Here is a 21826-nt window from a genome sequence, read left to right as displayed (position 1 = left end):
CACTCAAAATGGGTACGCGACCACTGACCCACCAGTTGAGAACCACTGTTCTAGTAGACACCAAAGGTAAAAGTATGAACCGCAAAATAATCGTCATACGTCACGACTAATGCCCAAGAATCTTAGTATTTTACCTCTGTACTGTCCTCCACTGTCAACTTCAATCATCAACGGTTGACTTTAGACTTCATAATATATCCTGACCTACGTGACTGAGAATCATCATAGAAACCTAAACTTTCAAATTCTGAATATGCAGGAAAAGGAAATATTGAATTGAATAGGAGTTTCTGTCTTTAATACAGTGAGCAGACACAGACCTGCAGGTACTGAGCGTCGGAAGGATTATCCTCAGGACACCAGGCGCCATCTCCCTCCTCACGATTCATCCTACACACACACACACACACACACACACACACACACACACACACACACACACACACACACACACACAGCATCAGCGTTTTATAATTTTTTTCAAAAGCTGAGCCTTCAGAACTGTTAAGCTTTTACAGAGAACACGGGAGTACACATCTAAACTTTACTATTGTTTTAACAGGATTGCATTGCTTGTACTGTGTTTAGGACTGTGATTTATTCTCTCATCGAAAGCATCTTGAAAAGCCCTGTATATGTTATATCTAGCATTTGTATTCAATTGTGACAGTGATAAATGTATTCAGAAAACTTTCGTTTGCAATGCTTGAGGTCTTTCCTCTACATTTTTATAAATCCTTTTTTTGTCATAAAAAAGTATTGCAATCTAAAGTTTAAATGTCATACAATTAAAATATATAAGCTTTTCATAAGATGTAAGAAAAAAAGAGTATATGTTATTATAAGTCAAACTCACCTGGAGTACTGAGGTCCCGTGGTCTCATACCATTGGCTAGATGCTGTGATGTCATCATCTTTAATCCGTCCATCCTCCATGCCCAAGGCATAGCGACAGTGTGCTGAAAACACAAACACACAAACAATTAAAAATCTACATTCCTCAATTTTAAATATGTGTGTGTGTGTGTGTGTGTGTGTGTGTGTACCAGGGTCAATCTGTCCGAAGGCTGCTGTGGCTTGAAGGATCAGCAGCAGGAAGAGGTGCATGATGGTCCACCGATCACACCAACACACACGCTACATCTCTGACAGAGAGACAGAGAGAGGTGATTTAGAAAATGGCATAATTAAACATAATATATTTATTATTTATATTGCCAATGTGTTCAGAGCTGGTAAAACAATAAAGTCACTCTCTGGGATTATGAACGAGAAACCAGGAAGGACAAGGATATGAAAACAGACAATTTAAGTCGACAACAGACGATAAAGGAAAATATGTGTTATTTTCATATCAGGAGCCATCAGACTGAATTATGCCATGACTGATTACCAAATGCAGGTTTCATATAATTCATACATTTTTTAGAAATTGTTTATAACACATCTCTATACTTGTTAAGGGGCATTCAGGCATGGGGGTTAACAAATTACATGTAACAGGATTTAAAAAATCTAAAGAATAGGGAATTCAAACAGGATTACAATGTTACTTAAAAAGGAGCAGGTTTTCTTTGGTTTACTCTATTTCAAACAGGGATTTGAAACAAGGGTCAATAGATCTTTATTCAAAGTCTCATTTGTTTTTACAAAGACCTGCCACCCAAGCAATATTGGTTTAATGATCACCAGGCCATCTTCAGGTAATCTTTGAGATATCTCAGAGAATTGCGTTTCATTGAGTGTTATCTGATTCTATGTTTTAATGAGATCAGGCTATTGTGAAAAAGTGGAGGCTTCTTCACTTCTGCCAACAACTCAGAACCATTTGTCGACAAATTACCAAAAGCATGTACTGATTAAAGACATTTCTGAAGTTGAACTGGCAGAAAACTCACTGCTCCGCAGCCTCTCTTGTGAATTGGACTTAACATGCACACCTTCACACTTAACATAGTACATTTACATTATACTGATTTACATTCCTGCCTTATTTTTACATTTGTATATTTCTCTTTTTTATTTATAGTTAAAAAAATAAAGCATTTCTGATTCTGATTCTGAACACCAAAAAGGTGACAGCAGGAGAACTTCAGTTCTAAAGAGGCACTTTTATGCTCTTTAGAGTTTTCCTGGCGTGTGTTAAAATGCATTTGTGTGCATGTAAATGGTCTGCAAAAGATATAATCCCTGTGTTCCCTCCTATCACTCCAACACATTGGACAGCAGCAGCAAAACACATTGGAGTGATAGGCTGAGCTAAGGGGGGACATCTCTAAGCGGTGGACCAGTCACAACAGAGCCGGCCAGCTAACCAATCAGAGCAGACTGGGCTCTGGTTTTAGACAGAGCGTGAAATTAGATGCTGCAGCACAGGCAGTATGAGAACAATAAAGAGCTTTTGAACATTAAAGCATGGAGACATGTCCCAGGAGAGACACTAAATACAAATATGAAGCTGAAAATCAGCATAAAAGGGCCCCTTTAAAAATAGGTCATAGCAAGTATTAAAGTTTTGCCTTATTTTTTTAGGAAATAAACTAAACCTATAAACATAAAGGGATCAGTCAGAATGATTCTGAACCTCATTTGAGTGCAGTGTGTATGCGTGTGTGAGATTTCACAATGTTATTGCTCATGGAGAAGAGCACTCTACAAATACTGGACACAAACAGCATCCCACTCACAGAGGTTATGCAATAATTAAAGACAGACAGACAGACAGACAGACAGACAGACAGACAGACAGACAGACAGACAGACAGACAGACAGACAGACAGACAGACAGACAGACAGACAGACAGACAGACAGACAGACAGACAGACATAATTATCTTCTCTCAATCAAACTACACTTTTATATAGTTGAAAGTCAAAGTGGTGTTGTGAATATAAAGTCACTGGGATAACAGCTGGACAAGCGAGAGAGAGGCTGAGGGCTGATAGGAGAAAACACAAAGACAGGAGGAGGAAAAAAAGGAGGAGGAAGAGGAGTGACATAACGTCAGTGAAGGAGAGGAAGGAGGGGGAGAAAGGTGGAAAAGAGAACAATGGAGGGAAGGGAAAAGCAGAGAGTTAAAGAGTTACTAACAGCAGGCTGAGAGAGGCGTTTTTTTTTTTTTAAAGCTGAGCAGAGAACAACTACAGTGATTTCACAGAGTACACCTTTTCCTCACTGAGAAGATAAAACACTGGAGGTAAACACTGTTGTAGTCAGGGTGACGTGTGTATTACATGGTGTTCAAGCTTACACCTATTACCAAATGTGGAAAAATTACTAAGATTTTGGATTATAAGAGGCCATATTATGTTAAAATCCAAGAGTTTCCCATAGTGACATAACAATGCAACACTTGCGCTTCTTTTAGTTAGTGCTACATCACAATGTAAGTGATAGGCTATGGGGCGGGATATCTCTAAGCAGTTGACCAATCACAACAGAGCCGGCCAAATAACCAATCAGAGCAGACTTGGCTCTGGTTTCAGACAGAGGGTGAAAAGAGGTGCTGCAGCACAGGCAGTATGAGAAAAATAAAGAGCTTTTTGAACATTAAAGCATGGAGACATGTCCCAGTAGAGACAGGAAATACAAATATGAACCTGAATGAGTATAATAGGGCCCCTTTAACCACTTGATAAATAAACAACAGGAATAGAAAGTGATATGAATCAGTAAAACTAAAATTAACCTGAAAATTAACACAATATGTCCCCCTTTAAGTAAAAGTAGCAAAGCTTGATTTAAAAAAATACTCTTTTACAAGGAAAATCCTGAAATCAAAAGTACTTAAGTAAAATATGAAGCTGACTGACAAAGAACAATAAGTTGTTGTGATTAGAGTACTGCTGTGACTTAAATAAAGAGTTCTGTAGAAAATAAGAGCCAGATGTTTTATATTTTATTTTGGCATCAACCTGTATATATTACAGTTGGTATCATATGCTGCTGGTACTGTTTGGCCCTTTAAGTGATAAAAAGTCAGCTAAACAGAAATGAAAGAAGACATAAATGCTAGCATGACTAGGGGGGAGAGTAGGCTCCGAAAGTTCAGACATTTAGGGCTTAACCTAGCAGTGCTTAACAGTTCTGATTGGTCGAGTACTCAAGAATCACAGGACCCCATCAACCGCCTGCTTTTCAAACGCAGCACCGGGCTGTCAGGTGAGATTTCAAGCCATGTTAAAAGCTGATATTGTGTCACTTTCATAAGATTTAATACGGCGAGAACGTTTTTAGAGTCACCGTAGGTTGTCTCAGGTAAGTGAAACAGGGAGCACTTAATAGAAAATACCTTTAGTCAAGGCTTGATCCCGACAAGGCCTCGCAAAACAGAACTTAACAATCATGACAAACAATATACAAGAATCCGAACGAAGGCTAACAGAAAACCACGGCTAAGAGGAAACTAATGAGGGGGTTCGGTGCAGGTGTCCAGGGGGTCAGGTGATTGCAGGGTTGATGGGGAACAGGTGAAAAATAATTAAAGCCAGGACAAACACTCAAAAAGGCAGAAAACACAGGAAATGACAGGTATTGAACACTTTCAATTTAATCAGGAAACACAAAAGCCAAGATCATGACATATGTTTGCGAAATAGCGCTTGCTTGGAATATCTTGCAATGCCACTTGGGGGGGGTGAATTAAGAGCGGTCCAGCCTTAGGAGTGAATATTGCCCAATCTTTGTTGGTCTTTAGACTTAAGAGCAAACGGGATGAAGGGACTTTTTAGTTCCCTATACAGAGAAGTGGCTAGTATACTAAAAGGATTTGAGAGTGCTCGAGCAGTGGAGCATGGAGTTGAAGCTCTTTTCTGTTTGTAGATTGGAGTTCAGGACAGGACAGTTCACCAAGTCAGAGCAACATGAGAAATAAATTAGTCTGATCAAACTTCACTATGACAAAACGGTCACATACAGACTGTTCTGTGTATAAAAATACTGCCAGTTAAGAAAATTACAGTCCGCACTTGAAGCAGTCCTTTCCTGACGCCAGCGCTCAGTTCTGCTTTCGGGAAGTGAGTTCATTCACTTCAGCCGTGCTGCAGGAGAACGCAGGCCTTCACTCTTCTCTTTCTGGCAGCGATTGGGGGGCAGAGAGAGCTTTATGTAATGTGTTGGCTGCAGCTCAGATTCCTGCACTGTTGCTCATCTCTACAGTAAAATCACATGACCAGAGAGTGGGAGAGAAGAAAAACATAAGGAGAGACAGTAAACCCAAGAAAAAAAGTGACATTAAGACAAAGGAAAAAGACTTTGGTTCTCTGTTCCAGTCTAGGAAGACAACTTACTTAAGATCAACACCAAGAATCTCTTTTTGAGACTAAAAGAAATCCAACTTTATGACTTACTGCTTCCTGTTGGACCTTTTTCAGGACATGAAAACGATTTAAAATGATTCTCAAGTTTTCTGATCATCTACCTTTCAGGTTAATGCTGGGAAAGGTTGATGTCAAGGAGACCTTAAAGGGTTTTGAAATACTTTTCACCTAATATCTCTGTGTCGAAGATGGGTACCCACTACTGCTAGCTCATGCTAATTTTAAAACCTTGAACGTATCACACTTTTTAGGATGCAATTGACTCATTTCAAAATGAGATTGCTCTATCGTTGTCAAACATTTGTACATTAAAGCTAATATAATGCTAAAATATAGAGGCTTCCAGATCTTACAAAAGCTAACATGTCCCAAACAGGAAGTCCTCCTCACCTTGATGTATGTTTCATAGATAGTAGAACAGGATATTCCAGGTACTACAGCGGCACTCCATATCATTTTTTTAATGTCATAATGACGAAGACTTGTGATCAAATATTTTGAGTACTTGGATTTTTAAAATGGATTAAAAGTGTAACATAACTATCATTCTGTTTTATAAATGGTTCAGTTCCAAGTTGTTCTACAGGCAATTCTTGTTTAAAAACGTAATCCACTTTAATATTTGTAAATGTATTGTATGTTATGTTGCTTTCTAGTTGTATAAAAACGTTCCAGAGCATTGCACATTTTTTCATATTGTGCATCCCTACCAAGTGTACTGCAGTAGTGTAACAAATAAAAATGATATTCACTGATTCTAACATAACTTTTACAGAAAACAACCATATCAGCAACAGAATCGTTTAATCTAAGCCTAATGTTGGACATTTTAGAACCAATCAGAGCAGACTGGGCTGTAGTTTCAGACAGAGGGTGAAGAGTTGATGTATTGAACTCCCCCCTTGCCTGATACGCCTCCATTGGACTCATCCACACCTCAATTGGATAGGCAACACAATGTAGGTGATTGGTTAAGAGGCGGGACATCTGTAAGCGGATAACAAATCACAACAGAGCCGGCCAGCTAACCAATCAGAGCAGGCTGAGCTCTGGTTTCAGACAGATGGTGAAGAGTTGCTGCAGCACAGGCAGTATGAGAAAAATAAAGAGCTTTCTGAACATTAAAGCATGGAGACATGTCCCAGGAGAGACACCAAACACAAATATGAACCTGAATGAGTATCATAGGGCCCCTTTAATCACTTGATAAATAAACAACATAAATAGAAAGTGATATGAATCAGTAGCTGTAGCTTGTACAACAGTATGCCCTTGGACATACTTTACTTTTTCCTTATTTCCTCTGATTTGTTTCCCCCCCCATCTTTGCATCATCTCCTTTATCTTCTTCTTCATTTCCCCTCCTCCTTCCTTATCTCCTCCTTCGTCCCTCCCTCTATCATCCTTTCCTCTCATTCTACCCGTCGTCTCTCCTCCTCCTCTCCTCCTCCTCCTCCTCCTCCTCCTCCTCCTCCTCCTCCTCCTCCTTCCTCTGTCAGAAAAAAACTGGAGCCAAAAACCCTCAACATTCCTAACATTCAACGCAACCAGACCTCTCTCTCTCTCCCTCTCTCTCCCCCTATGTCTCTCGCTCACACAAACACACAGGAATTTACTTGACTTTGTCTCTCTCTAGTTTTGAGAAATTTAGTGAAATCCCGTAGTGCACAGTGTTGACTCCTCATATATACACACAGACTGCAGGTTTTAACATGAATACTCAAGTACAAATTGTAGAGGTGCAGGTTAATATCTTGGTGGCTACACTCTGCAGTGATTCAGCATTTGCTAAACATGTGGCTATCTGATATTTAAAAAGGTAAACATGCTCTGATTGGTCAGCTAACCAATCAGAGCAGACTGGGCTCTGGTTTCAGACAGAGGGTGAAAAGAGGTGCTGTAGCAAAGGCAGTGAGAAGGAAAAAACAAATTTTTGAACATTAAAGCATGGAGACATGGCACAGGAGAGACACTTAATAAAAATATGAAGCTGAGAATTTGCATAATATGTCCTCTTTAAATAAAACCAGTCCTGTAAATCCTGTTTTAAGCACATGTTTGTGGCTGCTTATGGTCAGTGCCTACTACACGCTAGGTCATAAATTCTAGGCAGAATGTAAATAGCCTGCGCTGACCCTTGGTAGATTTACGTCAAGCAGACCTTCACAGCTGTGCAAAGTATACTTTGCAGTTATGCTAGTAAGCGAGCTGTGCAAGTACATGTCAAATTGCCTGTCTTTCTGTTAGTTGAAGCTCAAGTTAAATTAGCCATTGACGTAGGAAGAAGCAATTTGAAAAGTCAAACAGAAAACATAACCTGCAGCAGAACCACATCTGGATTTTATCTAGACAGGAGACACTTCATCAAATCAAACTTTTCAAACTGGATTTCCTGTGTGTAGTTTATCTTCCCACCTTTGCCAGCAGCAACAAACACACACACACACACACACACACACACACACACACACACACACACACACACACACACACACACACACACACACACACACACACACACACACACACACACACACACACACACACACACACACACTACAAGATATTCAGCCCACCATGGGTTAACATTTTCCCATTGACCAACACCGGGAAATAGACTCTAAATCAGCGGATCATTATTTGAGGTAAATCAACAACCTATTACGAACACCTAAAAAAACACTTGTTGAAATCCTTAGTTCGTAAAAGTTGTGAAATGCACTAATCCAGTTATTTTCCAACCTTCATGCATTTCGCTTAGCCAAGAATGGGTAGAGCTGATTAGAGGCGGGGCTTACGAAAAATGCCCACCTCTCTGTCATGGCCCTTTCACAAGTAGAAACATTTTCTGTCATTCCACTGGCAGCAGATACAAATTCAGACGTTTTTCGCTAATCACAATAAAATTATAGGAATACTGTGCATTGTTTTGTCTCCAATGAGCCCAATTGCGATGGTCAGTCAGGCACATAATTATATAATACCATTGGAAATCCATGATTGGCGTACATATGGTTAAATGAAATTCACTAGGAAATTCATGTCCTGTCACTTTGCTAGTGGACAAGTGGCAGGCAGCAAGCTAACACCTAAACTTGGATTTCCTTGACTTGTCAATGTTTTATACCACTCACTACACTACGATGACTACTATGTTTACTTTGACAATTGACGGTAACCCATTAACATCATAATGTAGCTGTGATGAAGTGTTTCCCTCAAACATACATGGATTGGTATTGATGACTTTGTTGAGCCCTGAAGTCACAGATATTTTCTTTTGCGCTCCCTTTTTCTAAGTGAAAGTAAAGATGTTTCTATTGTTTGACGGCCAAAACATTACATAGCAGTTTTTAATGGAATGGGAATGGAAATAAAAACTGCAATAATATTTTTCAGCTTGACACTGATTCTTGGTTTTCTCCGGAAAGTGGGCAGTACCATTATTTAGCCAAGAAGTGATGTAGCGCTGCTCTCATCTATGCTTTATTGGCTCCATGAATATATATTTATATATATATATATATGTCATCTCAATATGAACATCAAGAAGTGTCAGAGCATTTTGGCTTCATGCACCAATGAGCAACTTTCAAAGGAATGAACGTGGCCACACCTCCAACGCGGTATCCGGTTGTCTTTATACAACCATGGATTTGGACAGTCACAAAATGTCAAGACGTTGAGGTCATAAAGAGCAACAGAGATATTAGGCAACTGTTTTAAGTGGCTCTAACCATGACATGAGAGGTCAGTGGAGAAACACTTTTAGTTTTGGCAGTTGAATCATTAGTCAATCATCTTTGGTCTGGTTGCTCTTTCCAATAGTTCTGGTGGACGTTTCACCTTTCGCTCCCGTAGCACTGGGTGTAAAATTTCACGTGTGCATCAGCCGAATGGCCAAGTTGCTAATGTAACCTGAGAGCAGGTGGTGGTTACAAGGTCTGACTGGAGCAGAGCAGCAGATGGTTTAAAAAGAGCTCCTGGTATCTGAAGAATGTATGAGTGCTTGATTTAACATGCAGAGCTTTGAACTGATGGCTAATGTGAACACTATCAAACACACCTGAAAACCTGAATGTGGACATCTCCATTTGATGGTTTAAAGAGGATGTAGACATTAGTGAAGAATAGAAAATCAAAGATGTCTCAAGACATTTAAGAATAAATATATCTGAATTTAAAAACACACCCACACAGGAATTATCTCTTTCTGGATTCTCTTTAAGGTCAAATTACACACAGATTTCTTTCAGTTTTAAAATCTGTGTCTCTGAAAATGTCCCTCAAATTTCTAAAAACAAGTGTAAACTTTGAAATAGTTCAGACAGAACCACAATAAGGCTTGAGGCTAAACAAAAGACAGCAAAAAACGTCTTTCTTAAATGTTTTGTATCCACTCGTGGGCACATGGAAATCCAAAGAAAACTAGTTTTGCTTAACTACTGCTAATTCATTTTGATTAAAGATCGTTTTGTAGTTGAGAACATTCATATGGTTTCCACAGAACTACTTTCAATATGAAATGCCTGTATTGTTTGGGGGTGAAATATTCTTTGAAGTGGGCCTTTTATGCTTTTTGGGGTTTTCCCTTTCCTGTAGAGTTATATCGGTTGTTGTGCGTGTAGTGAAATGGCTAAAGTCCCTGTGTTCCCTCCAGAGGGAGTTTCCGTCCCACACACTCCCACCGCGGCACGTCTGGTGGAATCACACGCATTGACTGGAGTGGCCGCGATTGCTCGGCGCGATGCGGCGCGGCGTAGACGTAACACGGCGCAGACGTAACACGGCGCAGACGTAACACGGCGCAGACGTAACGCTGCGCAGACGTAACGCTGCGCAGACGGACCCGGTGGAAAATGGGGGTTAGGGACAGTAACTCGAAGCAGTTGACGAATCACATCAGAGCCGTCCAGCTAACCATTCAGAGCAGACTGGGCTCTGGTTTCAGACAGAGGGGGAAAAGAGGTGCTGCAGCACCGGCAGTGTGAGAAAAATAAAGAGCTTTTTGAACATTAAAGCATGGAGACATGTCCCAGGAGGGGCACCAAAAACAAATATTAACCATAAATGAGCTAAATAAGGCCCCTTTAAACATGACAGTGAAAATAGTTTAATTTACAAAATACATCCATAAAATACTGTGTGTCCCAGCATGCACTGGTTGAGAGGCAGGGCTGTCAGATAGAGACTAAAGTTCTGCACTCACTTTAAGTTCCAATGACCCTGATTGGAACTGTCCAACTTGAAACTCAGAGCTATGTTTTTGCTTTGTCTCCTCCATTACTGACCATACAGGAAGTTCAACAGGCAATGCATTGACCACGCTCTTTCTCTACCCCTCTTCCCATTTGTAATGTTGCAAAACTTCTTAGAACATAACAATCATGAACAAAGGGGAATTATTTTACTACATTGTATATAAAATGATTGAACCTGACCCGAGTCTGAAGCTTTAGACAAAAAAACTTGAAGTTGGGTTCAGTAAAGTACAATCTAGAGTTTATAGTTCACTTCACCTGCTTTTACAAAACAAAACAGTCATAGGGAAAGCAATATCTAATGAGAGAAGACAAATGTGCCAGATTCCATTTTTAGATTAATAACAGAGACAATTGCATCACGAAGACAATAACAGGGATTTACATGAAGAGGACATATAAACCTGCTCTTATTGGTAGCTGGCCAGCTCTGTTGTGATTGGTCAACCACCTACAGATGTGTTGGAAATGTTCTGACCACAAGAAAATCACATATATTTAATAAAGTGTTTTCAAATATTTTTGACTGATTTGCAATTCTTTAGGGAATGATCATTTTTGAAACATTGTTCACATTATCAATGAAAAATATGATTAAATATATTAATTTGGTAGAGCACCATTTGTAGTCCTGGCTTCTCTGGAGCTCCACAGTACAGATATTTTGCCTTTACCAAATATTGAGCTTACTGCGATTTGGATAATGCATTATTCCATATTGCGATTTTGGTAAAATTAAGATTGATGTGCAGCTCTACTTGCTAAAGAGCCCTTGAACCTCTCATCACTGCAGGTAATCTTACCCAGAAAATGATCCTGGTTCTGTGTGATGCTCAACTCCACACTCCACCTTTCACTAAAGTTGATAAAAACAGAGGATTCCTGCCACCCCTCAGCAGCAGCAGCAGCCATGTTCAGTGTTCCTCCTCTCTGTCCCACATTCTTCTACCAGATCCTCAGAGTGGGTTCTTAAAGTTTTAATGAGCTGCTCATTTACACTCATCTATAATCTGCTTCTTTCACCCCACAGCTACTATCTGCACACTCTGAAACTATTTGGACTGTTTCCCATAAGTGTGCGTCTAACCGTTTTAACGTCTGACAGCCCTGAATTGTGTTTTCAGTTTGTCTGCTGCTAACATGCACCATATGATTTGTTAAAAAGTTGCATCTTTGAGAGAAATCTCACGGACACATCACCACATTAACTGTAGGGTTGGTTGGAAAGACCTAAGAGGAAATCTGGATCTAATGCCGAAAAAATATCTGGATGGGACAAATGATCTTTTATTCGAAAGCAATAGTTCTTACTCTAGTTGACATTCAGTTTGATGTCAACTGCAGTGGTTTGTTGAGACCTTTTTAACTGGGATTGCCCAAGGTGGGCACTGAGAAGGTCCTGTAGTTTTGAGAAGATGTGAGACATTTAATAGTTAATGTATTTTACAAACATACTATTGAATTTCATTTTCAATGAAGACAGAACAGGAACAGGTTTGTGTAACTTGTCAAGAAAAAAACAAAATCAGATTTGTAATGTAGGATCTTTCAATAACCGCATTAAGGCTAAAAATTGGTGCAATTCTCTTTTCCTAACATTACAGTATATCTGTACTTTGTAGGCTGTGGAGAATCAACAAAATATAAACTTAACAGAAGCAGTAGGAGAGTCCTGGACCTGAATAAGTGCTGGTTGTTACAGGACCACCGGACCTACAAGAATTACAACCCTGAACTGCTACTGATAACAGAACGGTGCAGTGATGACGGATTTCTGTAGGCTAAAATCCTCGCAATTGCTCCTTTGACATATAGCAATAGGATTTTTCCATTGGATTTTGGAATACTGCATAATGGTTGCATCGCTGCTTCTCACTACCGCTAAGCTAAAGGCGGCTAATATTCAACGTGATGACCTTTTGTAGTCTCATTTTGTCACTTCTTATTAACCGTTGTTTTTATAACGCATAGAGGCTTTGGACATTCACGAATGGGGTATTTACATACTTCTCTCTCTTTTGTATCGCTTCAGCTTGTGTTAACAACAGACCCTAATTCATTGTCAGTCTGTGTTCTAACTAACTCTTACAAAAATCAAGAATGTAACCAAATTTATTTTTGAAAAGAAAACGTTGAATTTGAGACTAGGGAACTGAATGTCCTAAAACTGATTTCCCGGGTTTAGGACTTCCTGCAACACTCGATACACTGCACATCTTTAAGGCTTGGGATACACATTACACTAGTTTTAGTAACATTGTAATCCTGTGAGTAATTCTTAAATATGCAAGGTAATCTGATTACTTCTTTTTACGTTTTTTTTTTTGTATCCTGACTATGTAATCCCGTAACATGTAATCCATTACTCACAAAGTCTTATCATTTTACAAACATGACTGATATACATTAAATCATTGTCAGTCTGCGTTCTAACCAAAATCTTACCAAAATTGTGAATCTTACCAAATAAATGGGAACAAAACGTGCTAAAATGGTAACTCATTTCCCAGGTTTAGGACTTCCTGAACCACTCTACACATTGCACAGCCTTAGGGCTTATGGATAAACCTTGAAAGTGTGATGAAAGGAAAGAAGTGCTAAACATCAGCTGTGGAATGATCCTCTGTGTCTGAGTGACCCTGTTGTTGGTTTGTTCAGTGAGTGAAGGGAACTGTCAGCTCTCACAGTCTGAGCCAAACACTGAGCAGTTGCAGTTGTGAAATCACTCTGAGAGTCTCTGTAGCTGCAGGCAGCTCTCAGTCTGTTCAACAGATATTAAATCAGAGTTTCACAAACATGAAGCTGTAGAAGTATACCTGGAGGCGTTTTTCATAACTTTGATTATTGGCTGACAGAACTCACTTTTTAGTAGTTGAACAACCTCAAAAGTTCCCAGAGACCAAAGCGACTTCTTCAAATGTCTTGTTTTGTCGGGACAACAGATATCCAAAAATATCTATAATATTTCTGTAGCATCAATAGAATAACTCTATAGTATCACTACAACACCTCTAAATATTACAATAGTTTTCCTATTACATCACTATAATTATGTTATGTTAACATAACTATCTTTATTTTATCGTTTTATTGCAAATTCTTACTTTAATGTCTTATATTCAGAGAAATATATTTTTAGATATGGAAATATTGTTATAATTTACTTTATTTTTATTTATTTAAATGTAATTAGAAACCTCAATACAAAAGCAACTGTCACGGTGCATTTCTCTGGGGAAAATAGTGTACTCTGATTCATCTATAATAACCCCTAAAATATCACTAAAATATTATTTTACAACACATTAAATATTCCAATAGCAACACTAACATATCCCCTTTATTATCACTATAATATTCATACGGCATCAATTAAATTTTCTTTCAGCATCACAATAATATTCCTATAACATCACTATAACGTAACTTTAATTATCACTATAATATTCCTATACAGACTTCATTATTTTCCACCTAAATGCTAAAAAACTCTGTACATTCTTATAATGTACCTTCTAAGATATTTAAACTTTATGAGATGGAACAGAGTTGCACTGATTCTGCAGACCTCCATATAACAAAGTATGTGTAAAGTAACTAAGTAGATTTACTTAAGTACTGCTTTTAAGTACAATATTGGGGTATTTGTATTTTACATGAGTATTTTAATGTTTTGCTACCTTGTACTTCCACCGCACTACAATTCATCTACTACAATACATTGATTTAGTTACTTTACAGATCTGGATTAATGATGGTAAATATAATCAGCCCTTAAATCAGACTTTAGTTCACCTGGAGTAAATCCAGCAGCTACCCTGCAGTATACAAAGCCATTCAAACTAGCTGCACCTTTACCAGCTTTGATGAGCACATAAATACATCCTTATTATAATTGAACATACAATATATTATTTAATATACTTTTGGTATTTTAAGTATATTTTGATGCTAACACTTTTGTACTTTTACTTGAGTAACATTTTGAATGCAGGAATTTTACTTGTAACAGAATATTCCTACTCTCTGATACTTTTACTCAAGTACAGGATCTGAGTACTTGTTGATGTCTCTTGTAGGCCTCAGTGTGCAGAACTGATCTCAGGTCTGTTGTTCTGCAGAGAAGGATCCCGCAGCATGATCTCTCGTCACTTTCCCGTTCCCGTCAGTTAAACACGGTTAAAGCGTATAAAAGGTCAGTTGGTTACCTGTCCGCAGGTTACCTCCGGATCCACAACAGCAGCGAGCTTCTCTCCGGTGGGATCCGTTTTTCTCGGCGTGCAGTCCGGCAGGTCGGCGGGTGAGTTGTCGGTGACAGGCGGAGGAATCACAGGATCATGGTGGAGGAACCCAACGGGAACTTAATCTCTCCGATGGCTCACCGTCCGTCGTGTTTTCCTGCTTTTGGTTCCTCTTCTTTTTGTTTTCCTTCAACAAAGTGTTGCAAGAAGAAGGGCAGCACAATCCAAAGAGAGGGGAACAAAAAAAAGTTGTATTTACATCACATCCCGTTTCCAAAGAGGAAAGGGACGAGGAGGAGGAGGAGGAGGAGGAGGAGGAGTTTCTGACATTTGAGAACTTGTAGGAAATCTGCAGTAGAGGGAACTACGGAGGGCAGATTCCACCAGAAATACTCATATCTTGTACTTGAGTAAAAGTAGAAGTACTCAGATCTTGTACTTGAGTAAAAGTAGAAGTACTCAGATCTTGCACTCGAGTAGAAGTACTCAGGTCTTGTACTCGAGTAAAAGTAGAAGTACTCAGGTCTTGTACTTGAGTAAAAGTAGAAGTACTCAGATCTTGTACTTGAGTAAAAGTAGAAGAAGGCCTACTCAGATCTTGTACTCGAGTAAAAGTAGAAGTACTCAGATCTTGTACTTGAGTAAAAGTAGAAGTACTCAGATCTTGTACTTGAGTAAAAGTAGAAGTACTCAGATCTTGTACTTGCGTAAAAGTAGAAGTACTCAGATCTTGTACTTGAGTAAAAGTAGAAGTACTCAGATCTTGTACTTGAGTAAAAGTAGAAGTACTCAGATCTTGTACTTGAGTAAAAGAAGAAGTACTTAGGTCTTGTACTTGAGTAAAAGTAGAAGTACTCAGATCTTGTACTTGAGTAAAAGTAGAAGTACTCAGGTCTTGTACTTGAGTAAAAGAAGAAGTACTTAGATCTTGTACTTGAGTAAAAGTAGAAGTACTCAGATCTTGTACTTGAGTAAAAGTAGAAGTACTCAGATCTTGTACTTGAGTAAAGTAGAAGTACTCAGATCTTGTACGTGAGTAAAAGTAGAAGTACTCAGATCTTGTACTTGAGTAAAAGTAGAAGTACTCAGATCTTGTACTTGAGTAAAAGTAGAAGTACTCAGATCTTGTACTCGAGTAGAAGTACTCAGGTCTTGTACTCGAGTAAAAGTAGAAGTACTCAGGTCTTGTACTTGAGTAAAAGAAGAAGAACTTAGGTCTTGTACTGTAGTAAAAGTGGAAGTACTCAGATCTTGTACTTGAGTAAAAGAAGAAGTACTTAGGTCTTGTACTTGAGTAAAAGTGGAAGTACTCAGATCTTGTACTTGAGTAAAAGTAGAAGTACTCAGATCTTGTACTTGAGTAAAAGTAGAAGTACTCAGATCTTGTACTCGAGTAAAAGTAGAAGTACTCAGATCTTGTACTCGAGTAGAAGTACTCAGGTCTTGTACTCGAGTAAAAGTAGAAGTACTCAGGTCTTGTACTTGAGTAAAAGTAGAAGTACTCAGATCTTGTACTTGAGTAAAAGTAGAAGTACTCAGATCTTGTACTTGAGTAAAGTAGAAGTACTCAGATCTTGTACGTGAGTAAAAGTAGAAGTACTCAGATCTTGTACTCGAGTAGAAGTACTCAGGTCTTGTACTCGAGTAAAAGTAGAAGTACTCAGGTCTTGCACTTGAGTAAAAGTAGAAGTACTCAGATCTTGTACTTGAGTAAAAGTAGAAGTACTCAGATATTGTACTTGAGTAAAGTAGAAGTACTCAGATCTTGTACGTGAGTAAAAGTAGAAGTACTCAGATCTTGTACTTGAGTAAAAGTAGAAGTACTCAGATCTTGTACTTGAGTAAAAGTAGAAGTACTCAGATCGTGTACTTGAGTAAAGTAGAAGTACTCAGATCTTGTACTTGAGTAAAAGTAGAAGTACTCAGATCTTGTACTTGAGTAAAAGTAGAAGTACTCAGATCTTGTACTTGAGTAAAAGTAGAAGTACTCAGGTCTTGTACTTGAGTAAAGTAGAAGTACTCAGATCTTGTACTTGAGTAAAAGTAGAAGTACTCAGATCTTGTACTTGAGTAAAAGTAGAAGTACTCAGGTCTTGTACTTGAGTAAAAGTAGAAGTACTCAGATCTTGTACTTGAGTAAAGTAGAAGTACCAGAGTGTAGGAATACTCTGTCACAGTAAAAGTATTCTAAATGTTCCTCCAGTGAAAGTAGAAAGTACTCTCATCTAAATGTACTTAAAGTAGCGACAGTAAAAGTAGTCATTGTTTGATTGGTCCATTTCAGAATAATATCTCTGATATGTTTTATAATGATTGATCATTGAAGTGTTCTCAGAGCTGGTAAAGGTGCAGCTAGTTTGAATGGCTTTGTATACTGCAGGGTAGCTGCTGGATTTACTCCAGGTGAACTAAAGGCTGATTTAAGGGCTGATTATATTTACCATCATTAATCCACATCTGTAAAGTTACTAAAGGGATTAAGTGAATGTAGTGGAGTAAAAGTACAATGTTTTCCTCTGGTTTGTAGTGGGGTAGAAGTACAAAGTATCTCAATATTTTAATTAAGTACATTACTTGAGTAAATGTTAGTTACTTTACACCACTGAATATAGGGCAATTGCACCAGTATACTGTAATTTTAAGCTTTAAAAAAAAAACTATGACCTAACCATATCTGGTACATTCAGAGTTTGGCTTTTTATGACTATATTAGCTGCTTTACCGTAAAACATTTTAAAAGAGGGCAGATTCTTAAAACCGTTCTTTATTTCAGAAGTCCAAAAAAGAAAATACATTTGTAAATAAATATGTTTAGAATAATAAGATTACAAGACTTTACAATGTTCTCCTTGACTTTTATATTTTAAATATTTTGTAAATTAGTTTGTTAAACAATTTAGGAGTTATAAAGGTTTATAATCCTGTATGTTCTGGTGGAAATGTATGACATTTTAAATGAAGCTTATTCAGGTTTTTAATTGCTTGACCCAAATAAAATTTGGGATGTATCAAGGTTTCTTTGCATTGAATAAAAGGTTCTAATGGGATAAAAAATAATAGAAAAATCGTGACAGAGAGCTGTTCATTTGTACTTCAAAAGTACTATTTTAGGGTTACAGTTCACATCTCAATAATTTGATGTAAATATCTATGTGTTTTAAATTGACATCATGCATACGTGTATTACAACTTAATAAAACTTCACATGTGCAGAATAACTTAACTCAGTCAATTTAATGTAGTATTACCTCTTTATACACTCCCAATTTATTAACATTTAAAATATCACCTATTTATGTTGGTATGATTAATTGAATTTTACCGGTAAAGTTAAGGAATGAGTATTATTCTTTGTCATTGTATTATATTATTTTAGTATTTTTTTTTATATTTCAATGACCATCAGAGTCCAGCAGGATGAAGAACATTAAGATATTAAGATACAAAAGAAAAGAAATCACAAATTAATCAAAGTTATTGCATAATAAATTCAATTTACTTCCAGATGACCTGTTATTTATACATAATGCAACCACATTTGCAATATACATAAGTTATCATTTAAAGTTTAGAAAAAATGTCATGCTGATCTAACAGGTAGTGTGTTTTCATGTGCGTGTGTGCGTGCGCGTGTGTGTGCGTGTGTGTGTATTTGAACCAGTAGAGGGCAGCAGAGTTTCAAATTAAAACAGACGTTTCAAAGCTGCAGGAACTCTGTAACTCTTTTTTCTTTTTTAACATTTAAGTTATGTCTGAGAAGTCCTTGGATTTTTATATCATGCCTTGGAAACATTCAATGCTTTCTTTTTCACAATTTAGTCTTTCATTCAGTCCAGATGGTCTCCCTCCTCTCTGTTCTTCTTGTGTTTTTCCATGAGCAGATGAAATCATCCAGCAGAGAGAGGTGTTGCCCCTATTTTATTCTTCTCCTTAAAATACATGTTTCATCATCCGACACGTGATGTCACTTCCTCTCTAAAACTTCTCATTTATCCCCTGATGACAGCGTCCCCCTGATGACGCAAGAGGCCTCTGCACTGTTTACACTAAAACAAAGATGGCAATTAAAGGGGGTATACACACACACACACACACACACACACACACACACACACACACACACACACACACACAGCAGTTCTCAGTGTCTTAAATGAGTAGAATTTATTTGGAAAATAACTTTAAAAATTCCGCTACAAAAACAAAAACATTGGAATAAACTAAATTATAAGAACCATTCAAGTAAAGCACATGTATACATTTGTATAGTGTCTTTTGGAATTGATTTTAAAATTGTTTTACTATAATTTGGCAACTAAGATCACCATCCATACAACCAGGACTGACTGTTTGTGTTGCTATCAGATTCATTTCTGTCACAGGCCCAGGGGCCCAATGACTCTTAATATGTCCCTGCACATGGAGAGATACAGGTCCCTCCTTCCTGCAGCAGTCGGACTCTACAACCACCACGGCTCCTGGTAGACCCCCCCCCCCACCCCCCACACACCACACACAAACACACACACACACACACACACACACACACACACACACACACACACACACAGACAGACACACAGACCAAGACACAATGGCTGTGCAATAACACTTATCTGCAATATATTCCTATAGTTAAGATTATTATTATTACTGGCTGTATTAGTTTGACATGTTTAATACTGTAACAAGAATCTTTATGTTACTCTGCGCAATATATAATTGTATTAGCTGCAGCTACTACTTTTCAACCCAAATGTGTAGTTTGCAAATTGTATGAATTTTTATTTCAAATGTGTACTTTTTAAATCGTATTAACTGTTAATTTGAACTTTAAATTGTATGTGCATGCCAATGTCAATTTCCCCTCTATTGGACGAGTAAAGGAATTCTGATTCTGATTCTTATGATGGTGCGAGATAAAACGATTACAGGATCACCAACGTTTATACAACTCATCGAGAGGGGAACATGAATGTCTGAACCACATTTCATCGTGATCAATCGAATAGAGGAAACATCAGGGAATCATAAAAGCCTGTAGGATTCATTCACTGGGGAAAAATAATATTTTCATTGTGTTCCATTCATTGATTGTTGAAACATTTCAAGTTGGACTAATGTTGTTACTAAGTCATCAGAGATCACCATCCATAGAACCAGAACTGAATGTCTGTGTTCTTCTCAGATTAATTTATTTTTGTATTTTAATAATTGAATGTATGACCCTCACATAAATTCAGCATCATGGAGAGTAGTATATCTATAAAGGAAGTGATGTCACTGCTAAAGGTGAAATCATGGTAAAAGCCCAGCGTTACACATAGTTTGATATTTCTTCACAGTGAAGTTCATCATGCTGATTTCTCAACCACTGTGTGTTAAAATACTGTACACACGATGAATGTTGTCTGAATCATCAAATAAATATTATAATACAACAGGCCAATAAAAAAATAGGGTTAAATAATTCTGTGCTGGCTACTAAACTATAATTTAAAATACAATTATTGTATAAATCAATGAGACACAAGTACAATACAAGTATTCAAAATTGTTTTAATTGTGTAAGCTTGGTGAGTTACTAATTGATAAATTTGTCTTCTCTTCTAAAAAAACTATTTTGTAAAGATCAAAGGATTTTGATTGTGTAAATCATCAAATCCTACAACAAAATGTAGAGTCAATAAGTCTGGATGAATCCACACTATTACGTTTGGGGGGGGAACCTCTGTTGAAGGTACCCAGTTAGACCATCTCGCCATCAGAAATGGGGTGCCCCAGGGACCTATCCTTGGTCCACAGCTGTTTAAATTGGTATAAACCTAGTTCTTCATAATATATACTTCAATCTCCGTTATTTGATTTGTGTTTGGCCTGACTTTGATGCGTTCTAATTTCACTGCACTCTCACAGACTGGTATTATATGCAGAAAAGACCAAGTAAGTGGTTATCATGACTCAAGGAAACTCAAGTACACTTGGACAAAAATCCAAATTGTGCAGCTCACAGGGCAGGCAAGTCTTTTCTGACAAAAACAGTACAAAGAACAGTACAGCGTACAACATAGCTGTAAAGGGGTTAGACTAAATAGAAATCTGGAAAATACAGGCCAAGGTCAAATCATGGGTTGAAGATATGGATATATACTGCCAAGCTATAGTTCAAACACTGTACAGCTAAGGCACATGGCATGAAGACAATTTGGCATCAAACTGGTGGAAGTAGTATATACAATGGGGAGCGGATTAGGGAAAGAGGAACAGGTGAGTGGAGAGGGATAATCAGGCGAAGTGACGGGAGGACAGTGAAATGGGAATGTCATGGAATGAAATGACTGCAGAGTTTAGACACAAACAAGAAACACAATAAGAATGGTAAATATAAAAACCACGACTAACATTTTCCACCTCCGCCAGGGTCCTATTCCAACTGTAAAATATTTCTTTCCTTATGGAAATATTCAGCAGTTAGACCCAGTGTATCATTGATCATAGTTAAGAAGAAATAGCCGTCTCATGTTGTTAAGTTCTTTTTTTAAGGGTTTTATTCACCATCTTAATTTCTCTGCTGGAATAACTTTTAGGCTTTCTTTCTGTGCAACTATCAGATCTTGAGCTAATGAGTGATGATAACATTACACTCTCTGAACATTACATCATGTTCAGAGAGTGTAATGTTATCGGTTTCTGTTATATTGGAGTAATCCAGGCCCAAAAATGCCCACTGAGGCCATGTTCACCTCATGAATGATGATGTTTTGAGGCCACAGAGGACAAGAATTCCAAACAAGTCTGTTTAAAAATTTTGAGCCAAAACAGAACTCTTTGAAACTCTTCCAATAGCTCAATATCAGTCAGCATGTGACCAAACATAATGAAAGAATTATTATAAGCAGCCGCACTTGAAACCTAATGCGACAAAGTACACATCATGATTTAATTTAACTGATAAACATAGTTCAACATGCAAAACATATTTAGAAAAAAAGGCAAGTTCATTC

The 21826-nt window shown here is 37.8% G+C and overlaps 1 protein-coding gene across 1 annotated transcript in view; it reads right to left on the bottom strand.

Moving 5' to 3' along the window:
- ddr2l (discoidin domain receptor family, member 2, like) overlaps window positions 1-15087 on the bottom strand; it is a 33314-nt gene extending 18227 nt beyond the window's left edge. Inside the window, exons 1-4 of the mRNA XM_063897228.1 lie at window positions 14790-15087; window positions 1047-1145; window positions 857-959; window positions 321-390 (exon numbers count right to left, since the gene is read on the bottom strand). Of these exons, the coding sequence (XP_063753298.1) occupies window positions 321-390; window positions 857-959; window positions 1047-1107 (234 nt within the window). The 5' untranslated portion in view covers window positions 1108-1145; window positions 14790-15087. The remainder of the gene's footprint in view (window positions 1-320; window positions 391-856; window positions 960-1046; window positions 1146-14789) is intronic.
- Window positions 15088-21826: the final 6739 nt, after the last annotated feature.

Source organism: Eleginops maclovinus, chromosome 12 (assembly GCF_036324505.1).
Source record: "Eleginops maclovinus isolate JMC-PN-2008 ecotype Puerto Natales chromosome 12, JC_Emac_rtc_rv5, whole genome shotgun sequence".
Taxonomy (NCBI): Eukaryota; Metazoa; Chordata; class Actinopteri; order Perciformes; family Eleginopidae; genus Eleginops; species Eleginops maclovinus.
Note: the sequence above shows the minus strand (reverse complement) of the source record. Positions and strands in the feature narration are given on the sequence as shown.